At 59.7% G+C, this 9145-nt stretch overlaps 1 protein-coding gene across 1 annotated transcript in view; it reads right to left on the bottom strand.

Moving 5' to 3' along the window:
* Positions 1 to 531: 531 nt before the first annotated feature.
* Positions 532 to 9145, bottom strand: part of LOC132207453 (uncharacterized) — a 47193-nt gene continuing 38579 nt past the window's right edge. Inside the window, exons 16-21 of the mRNA XM_059642989.1 lie at positions 8749 to 8982; positions 7749 to 7982; positions 6905 to 7138; positions 4817 to 5050; positions 2003 to 3964; positions 532 to 618 (exon numbers count right to left, since the gene is read on the bottom strand). Coding sequence (XP_059498972.1) covers positions 532 to 618; positions 2003 to 3964; positions 4817 to 5050; positions 6905 to 7138; positions 7749 to 7982; positions 8749 to 8982 — 2985 coding nt within the window. The remainder of the gene's footprint in view (positions 619 to 2002; positions 3965 to 4816; positions 5051 to 6904; positions 7139 to 7748; positions 7983 to 8748; positions 8983 to 9145) is intronic.

The following is a 9145-nucleotide window of genomic DNA, read 5'->3' as shown; positions in this document are numbered from 1 at the left end:
TTGGGAGAGTCGGGGGGGTGGGAGGGGAGTCACTCGCTGCAGGATTCCCAGCCTCTGACCTGCTCTTGTGGCCGCTGTGTTTGTGTAGTGGGTCCCATTGAGTTCCTGGTCAATGGTAACCCCCCAGGATGTTGATAGTGGGGGATTCAGTGATGGTAACAGCAGATTAGCTTCTCTCTTGTTGGAGATGGTCATTGCCTGGTGTGTGTGTCATGCACTTTCTGCACGGCCCAGATCTCGTTGCATTTGGACACAGACGGCTTCAGCTTCTGCGGAGCCTCGAACAGCACTGAATGCTGTGCAAACATCTCCACCTCTGACCTTGTGATGGAGGGAGGGTCATTGCTGAAGCTGCTGAAGACAGTTGGGGTCGAGGAGACGCCCCTGAGCAACTCCTGCAGACGAGCTGACTGACCCGGTCTCTACCCTGATTTTACGAAGCAGCTGAGCCTCTCTCCAGACACTGTCCTTTCGACTACCCTCCACCTTGCTCCTTGTGAGTAGCTCCACACAGAGCCCCCCGCCCCAGGTTTAAAGGTTCTGGAGCTCCTGGCCCACCAGGAACCTGCGCTGTTTTGACTCTAACGCTACACAGTGTAATGCATTGGTCCTGAGGCCCTGAGGAGCAAACCCACAATCACACTTACCCAGGGACGATGAGCTGGGGTCTGGCTCTGCGACGCTCAGGGGTCCTGGAAAGAGGCCAGAAAGGGACTCTGTTAGTGTTGCTCCTTCAGGCCTCAGTGTGGTTCCGGGGCTGGGGGGTGGGTCTCACTCCCCTCCCCAGGCCCCAGGACTCTCACTGGGTCTCAGCGTGGTTCCAGGGCTGGGGGGTGGCTCTCACTCCCCTTCTCAGGCCCCATAACTCTCACTAGGCCTCAGTGTGGTTCCGGGGCTGGGCAGGGGGGATCTCAATCCCCTCCCCAGGCCCCATAACTCTCACTAGGCCTCAGTCTACTAGCGGGGGGTCTCTCAGTCCCTTCCCCCAACTGACTCAAGTGTGGCTTTGAAATGGTGATCATTTATACCCACCCCAGGCCCCTTAGCTGGTAGTATGCTTCAGCTTGGACCTGTGGAGGGGGTGAAACATTTCACTCCTTCCCCGCGCAGCACCCCAGGCATCAACTGCTGCAGTAGGCCTCAGTGTAGCATTGGGCATGACACACTGCGTTGCTGGGCCTACTGGGGCCACTCTAGAAGTCCTAAAAGCCACAAACTTCTCAGTCAATAGGGAGTTGCTTCCTCTTACGCCATTGTTTGTTTGTCTCAGACCAGCCAAGAACAGTCGTAGCATTCAGCCTTTTTATTTTTCATGTGCACATCCATGTTGTGAGCCCTGACGGAGGCGGGAATTAGTGGTCACTGACACTGCTGGTACCCTCACCCGCCCCCACCCCTCGCATGGCCAAAGTCTTCCTCCTTTAGGCCAAGGCGTAGCATTGAGCTCCACGTAACCCCTCATCAGGCTTCCTGGGCTTTACCAGGCCTTGTCGGAGCACACATTCCCTTCTCAGGTCTCATGAGCCACACTCGACCTAATTGTAGCTCAACACTCACCCCAGGGCTCGTGGCCTACACTAGGCCTCAGTGTAGCGTGTAGCATGGCTCACTCTCTCTCTCTCTCCCCTTGAGGCCAGAGTGACCATTACCGAACGCCAAGCATACTCTCTCCCAGGCTTCATGGCCTACACTAGGCCTCAGTGTAGCATATCTCTCTCTCTCTCCCCTTGAGGCCAGAGTGATGGTTACCGAATGCCAAGCATACTCTCTCCCAGGCTTCATGGTCATATTAGGCCTCAGCGTAGCACTCCCTCCCCGTGATGATCCCAAGATCCAAGAGGGGAGCGGGCAAGGTAACCTCCATCTCCACCCCAAACATCCAAGTTAAACTGAGGGTAGCCTCGGTGATAATTTGCCCCCCAACCCCTTCCCGCGCCCAAAGTGCCCTGACTCGGGAAAACATTTAGCACCAGGAGGATGGAGAGTGGAGCTTCATCCTTACCCTCCTGTATCCGGATCTGTTTGGTACGTAGGGTGGTGGTCTCAGAAATTCCTCAGGGAGCTGTTCATAGATGCTGTCCACCTGGCGAAAGGCCGCTGCGGGTGCAATGTGAACAGACTGCGATGCTGGTTCGGGCCTGCCAGGGACAGAATTCAGACCTGGTTCCGGCTTGTCAGGGAGAGGCCTCGGATCTAGTTCCGGCCTGCTGGGGAGAGGCCTTGGGTCTGGTTCGGGCCTGCTGGGGAGAGGCCTTGGATCTGGTTCAGGCCTGCTCGGGAGAGGCCTCAGATCTGGTTCCGGCCTGCTGGGGAGAGGCCTCGGATCTGGTTCAGGCCTGCTGGGGAGAGGCCTCGGATCTGGTTCGGGCCTGCTCAGGAGTGGCCTCAGATCTGGTTCCGGCCTGCTGGGGAGAGGCCTCGGATCTGGTTCGGGCCTGCTTGGGAGAGGCCTCGGGTCTGGTTCCAGCCTCCAAGGGAAAGGCCTCGGATCTAGTTCCGGCCTGCCAGGGAAAGGCCTCAGATCTGGTTTGGGCCTGCACGGGAGAGGCCTCAGATCTGGTTCAGGCCTGCTTGGGAGAGGCCTCAGATCTGGTTCAGGCCTGCTTGGGAGAGACCTTGGATCTAGTTCTGCTCTGCTGGGGAGAGGTCTCGGATCTAGTTCTGGTCTGCTGGGGAGAAGCCTTGGATCTGGTTTGGGCCTGCTTGGGAGAGGCCTTGGATCTAGTTCTGCTCTGCAAGGGAGAGGCCATGGATCTAGTTCTGGCCTGCTCAGGAGAGGCTTTGGACCTGGTTCTGGCCTGCTCAGGAGAGGCTTTGGACCTGGTTCTGGCCTGGTGGGGAGAGGCTTTGGACCTGGTTCTGGCCTGCTCAGGAGAGGCTTTGGACCTGGTTCTGACTTATTAGGAAGAGGTCTTGGTATTGGCTGTGGCCTGCTGGGGTCAGGCCTCGGGGTTAGCTCCAGCTTGCTGGGGATAGGTCTGGGAGGTGGTGCAGGCATGCTTGGCATAGGCTTTAGCTCTGGTTCTAGCCTGTTCTGGACAGTCCCCAGATCTAGTTCCGACATGGTCAGTGCAGGCTTCAGACTTCGATCTGGCCTGTTTGGAACAGGCCTGGGGTCTCGTTCTGGCCTGTTCAAGGTTGGCTTCAGATCTGCCTCTGGCCAGCTTGGCAAAGGCCTCAGATCTTGTTCCGTCCTGCACAACATTGGCCTGGGATCTCGTTCTGGCCTGTTCAGGACAGGCCTGGGTTCTGGCTCAGGCCTGTTCGGGATAGGCCTGGGATCTGGGACAGGCCTGGGATCAGGCTCCGGCCTGCTCAGCACAGGCCTGGGATCAGGGACAGGCCTGGAATCAGGCTCCGGCCTGCTCGGGCCCAGTCTGGCTAAAACTCCGTAAGTGTCATCGTCCAGTTCGAGTTTGTCACGGGCGAGGCCCCAGCGGTCAGGATCAGTGGGGAGGCCGAGGCTGTGCCGGACAGGCTGGGTGTAGGCGGCCTCAGCGCCTGGCGTGAGTGGGGGTCGGGGGAGCCAGCGGGGAGGGGTGGTGGGCACCATTCCACTACGGGGAGCCTCAGCGGGTTGGCGGCGCGAGAGGTCAGGGGCCATCGTGCTGCCCTTGGTGGGGGTGGGACAGTAGAGGTTCCCCGGCCTGGTCTGCTTGGAATCCAACTCAGAGTAGACATGGTGAAGCTCACGGCCTGTGGCCCTCAGCTGGCGGTCCTTCGGCAGGGCGTAACAAATTATCCCGTTACTGGGCTCAGCGTAGAGATGGGCATCTGAGTAGGTGTGCGTGATCTCCATGGAAACGCCAGGCCTATCTGCAGGCTCTGTGTAGACGTGACTCCTGGCTTTGTTAACCTTCGCGTAGGCCGCAGTTGCCTGGCTAAGGGTGGGGCTGGCTTCCGTCTCCGTGGGGGTCCGGCTCTTGGTCGAAGTCTTTCTCCCCAGGCCGTGGCCTTCTGGGAGCTACCAAGGGGCAAAGGAAGATGGTTAGTGCCCCCTGCCAGCTTCCTCTGTCCAGGTCCAAAACAGTAAAGATCCCCCTCGTTGTTCGCACTGAGCCTCGTGAGGCCTTCACTAAATTAGCTTGGACAAGCTAACCTGCCACCCTCCCGCACCCCCCCCCCCCCCCCACTCATTCCCAGTGCCACAGGCCCCACAAGAGACACTGCCCATTGCTCTCGGGGCACTGAGATGTTTGCTCTGAAGCTCTGGGGCACTCCACAGCTGTCTGTGAAGTTGCCTTAAGCTCAGTGACACCCAGCAACTCCCAGTGAGACCCAGTGTCAGCACCCCCGTATCTGTTACACACTCAATAACTCCCAGTATCTCCCAGTGCGACCCAGTGTCAGCCCCCCCGTATCTGTTACACACTCAATAACTCCCAGTATCTCCCAGTGCGACCCAGTGTCAGCCCCCCCGTATCTGTTACACACTCAATAACTCCCAGTATCTCCCAGTGCGACCCAGTGTCAGCCCCCCCGTATCTGTTACACACTCAATAACTCCCAGTATCTCCCAGTGCGACCCAGTGTCAACCCCCCATCTCTGTTACACACTCAATAACTCCCAGTGTCTCCCAGTGAGACCCAGTGACAGCCTCCCCCTCACTGTTACACACTCAATAACTCCCAGTGCGACCCAGTGACAGCCTCCCCCTCACTGTTACACACTCAATAACTCCCAGTGTCTCCCAGAGACACCCCGTCACACCCAGGGACACCCCGTCACACCCAGTCACACACACCGCCACCCAGAGAGACCCAGGGACGCCCAGTCACACCGAGAGACTCTCAGAGACACCCAGTGGGTCCTCACCTCCTGGTAGGTGGCATCGCCCTGTGTAACCCTCACACCCCCTTGCATTGCCCCGGGACGGGCAGCCTGTGTGGGCACGGGGTCAGAGGTCGGTGTGGGCGGTAATGAGGGCGATCCCGGTCGATCTTCCATCCTGTCGGGAGGGAGAGCGTCAGCAGCTCCTCCTGCCACCTCCCGGACATTCAGCTTCCACCTTCGGATCCTGTCGATGTCCTCGTAATGTTTATCAGGAACCTGGGAATACGGGAAAGGGGGCAATTCACAGGGGGGCAACTTCACCCAGGGACACCCAGGGACACCCAGTGACTCCCAGTGACAGCCACTGCCACCCGGAGACACCCAGAGACAGAGAAACCGAGACACCATGTGACACCTGGAGACATCCTAGAAACACCCAGATACACCCAGTGACACCCGGGGACACCCAGAGACACCCCATCATACCCAGGGATGCCCAGTCACACCCACCACCACCCAGAACACCCAGCCACACCCATAGAGACCAGGAGACACCCAGTCACACCCAGAGACACCCAGAGACAGTCAGAGACACCCAGGGACACCCAGAGACACACTGGGATACCCAGGGATACCCAGCTTCACCCACTGCCACCCAGAAACACCCAGAGAGACCCAAAGACAACCAGAGAGACTCAGAGACACCATGTGACACCTGGAGACATCCTAGAAACATCCAGAGACACCCAGTGACATTCAGTGACACCCAGTCACACCCAGAAACACCCAGTTACACCCAGGGACACTCTGAGACACCCATGGACAGCCAGATACACCCAGCAACACCCAGGGACACCGAGAGAGACCCAGTGGCACCCGGTCACACCCATGGACACCCATGGACAGCCAGAGAGACCCGGTCACACCCAGAGAGAATCAGGGGCACCCCGTTACAGCCAGAGACACCCAGGGACACCCGGTCACACCCAGTGACACTCAGAGAGGCCCCAAGACAGCCAGGGACACCCAGAGACACCCAGGGACAGCCAGAGGCACCCAGGGACACCCGGAAACACCCAGAGATGCCCAGTCACACCCAGAGAGGCCCAGGGACACCCAGAGACACCCAGTCACACCCACTGCCACCCAGAGAGACCCAGGGATACCCAGAGACACCCAGAGACACCCAGGGACATGCAGAGAGGCCCGGTGGCACCCAGTCACACCCAGGGACACCGAGTGACACCCAGTAACAGCCAGAGAGACCCAGGGACAGCCAGAGAGACCCAGTGGCACCCAGTCACACCCAGGGACACCCAGGGACAGCCTGGGACATCCAGAGACACCTGGTGACACCCAGTCACACCCAGAGACACCCAGGCACACATTGGGACACCCAGAGACACCCAGGGAGACCCAGAGACACCCAGGCACCCCCAGAGAAAGCCAGAAACACCCAGGGACAGCCAGAGGCACCCAGTGATACCCAGAGACACACGAGGACACCCTGGGACACCCAGTGACACCCAGAGAGACCCAGGGACTCCCAGAGACGCCCAGAGAGACCCAGGGACACTCAGGGACAGCCAGAGGCACACAGGGACACCCTGGGACATCCAGAGAGACCTGAGGACACCCAGAGACACCTAGTCACACCTAGAGACACTCAGGGATGCCCAGAGACACCCAGAGAGACCCAGGGACACCCAGAGACAGCCGGAGACACCAGGACTCCCAGAGACACCCAGAGACACCCAGGGACTCCCAGGGACACCCAGAGAGACCCAGAGATAGCCAGAGACACCCAGGGACACCCAGTTACACCCAGAGAGACCCAGGGATACCCAGACACAGCCAGAGAGACCAAGAGACACCTAGACATATCCTAGAAACACCCAGAGACACCCAGTGACATTCAGAGACACCCAGTGACACCCTGTCACACCCAGGGACACCCAGTCACACACACCACCACCCAGAGAGACCCAGGGACACCCCGTCACACCCAGAGACACCCCATCACACCCAGGGACGCCCAGTCACACCCACTGCCACACAGAGAAACCCAGGGACACCCAGTCGTACCCAGGGACACCCAGAGACTTTCAGAGACACCCAGTGGGTCCTCACCTCCTGGTAGGGGGCATCGTCCCGTGTAACCCTCACACCCACTTCCACTGCCCCGGGACGGGCAGGCTGTGTGGGCACGGGGTCAGAGGTCGGTGTGGGCGGTAATGAGGGCGATCCCGGTCGATCGTCCATCCTGTCGGGAGGGAGAGCGTCAGCAGCTCCTCCTGCCACCTCCCGGACATTCAGCTTCCGCCTTTGGATCCTGTCGATGTCCTCGTAATGTTTATCAGGAACCTGGGAATACGGGAAAGGGGGCAATTCACAGGGGGGAAACTTCACCCAGGGACACCCAGTCACACACAGTGACAGCCAGGGACACCCAGGGACAGCCAGTGACTCCCAGAGACACCCATGGACAGCCAGGGACACCCAGTGACACCCCGTCACACCCAGGGACACCCAGAGAGACCCAGTGGCACCCGGTCACACCCAGAGACACCCAGGGACACCCACAGACACCCAGAGAGACCCAGTGGCACCCGGTCACACCCAGAGACACCCAGGGACACCCAGAGAGACCCAGTGACACCCGGTCACACCCAGAGACACCCAGAGAGATCCAGTGGCACCTGGTCACACCCAGAGACACCCAGTTACACACAGGGACTGGCAGAGAGACCCGTGGACACCCAAAGACACCCAGGGACACCTGGAGAGACCCAGGGACACCCAGTTACACCCAGGGACACCCAGTTATACCCTAATACATCCAGGGACACCCAGAGATATCCAGTGACAGTCAGAGACACCCAGTGACATTCAGTGACACCCAGAGACACCCCATCACACCCAGAGACACCCAGTCACACCCAGAGACTCTCAGAGACACCCAGTGGGTCCTCACATCCTGGTAGGTGGCATCGCCCTGTGTAACCCTCACACCCCCTTCCATTGCCCCGGGACGGGCAGCCTGTGTGGGCACGGGGTCAGAGGTCGGTGTTGGCGGTAACGAGGCCGATCCCGGTCGATCTTCCATCCTGTCGGGAGGGAGAGCGTCTGCAGCTCCTCCTGCCACCTCCCGGACATTCAGCTTCCGCCTACGGATCCTGTCGATGTCCTCGTAATGTTTATCAGGAACCTGGGAATACGGGAAAGGGGGCAATTCACAGGGGGGCAAGTTCACCCAGGGACACCCAGGGACACCCAGTGACTCCCAGTGACAGCCAGGGACAGCCAGTGACACCCAGAGAGACCCAGCGACACCCCGTCACACCCAGGGACACCCAGTGACACCCAATTACGCCCAGAGACACCCAGGGGCAACCAGAGAGACCCAGGGGCACCCAGAGAGACCCAGGGACACCCAGAGACATGCAGGGACAGCCAGAGATACCCAGAGAGAGATGCCCAGAGACACCCAGGGACACCCAGAGATGCCCAGAGAAAGCCAGAGACACCCAGTGACTCAGAGACTGCCAGAGACACCCAGAGGCACGTGGGAATCCCAGATAAACCCAGAGAGCCCCAGGGACACCCAGAGATAGCCAGAGACACCCAGGGACTCCCGGAGATAGCCAGAGACACCCAGGGACACCCAGTCACACTCAGAGAGAGACACCCAGGGACACCCAGGTACGCTCAGAAACACCCAGAGAGACCCAGGGATACCCAGAGACATCCAGACACAGCCAGAGAGACCGAGAGACACCAAGTGACAACCAGACACATCCTAGAAACACCAAGAGGCACCCAGAGACACCCCGTCACACCCAGAGACACCCCATCACACCCAGGGACACCCAGTCACACCCACTGCCACTCAGAGAAACCCAGGGACACCCAGAGACACCCAGTCGTACCCACGGACACCCAGAGACTCTCAGAGACACCCAGTGGGTCCTCACCTCCTGGTAGGGGGCATTGTCCCGTGTAACCCTCACACCCACTTCCACTGCCCCGGGACGGGCAGCCTGTGTGGGCACGGGGTCAGAGGTCGGTGTTGGCGGTAACGAGGCCAATCCCGGTCGATCTTCCATCCTGTCGGGAGGGAGTGCGTCAGCAGCTCCTCCTGCCACCTCCCGGACATTCAGCTTCCGCCTTCGGATCCTGTCGATGTCCTCGTAATGTTTATCAGGAACCTGGGAATACGGGAAAGGGGGCAATTCACAGGGGGGTAACTTCACCCAGGGACACCCAGGGACACCCAGTGGCAGCCCGTCACACCCAGGGACAACCAGGGACACCCAGAGAGACCCAGTGACACCCGGTCACACCCAGAGACACCCAGAGAGACCCAGTGGC

The sequence above is a fragment of the Stegostoma tigrinum genome, chromosome 47, assembly GCF_030684315.1.
Source record: "Stegostoma tigrinum isolate sSteTig4 chromosome 47, sSteTig4.hap1, whole genome shotgun sequence".
Lineage (NCBI taxonomy): Eukaryota > Metazoa > Chordata > Chondrichthyes > Orectolobiformes > Stegostomatidae > Stegostoma > Stegostoma tigrinum.
Note: the sequence above shows the minus strand (reverse complement) of the source record. Positions and strands in the feature narration are given on the sequence as shown.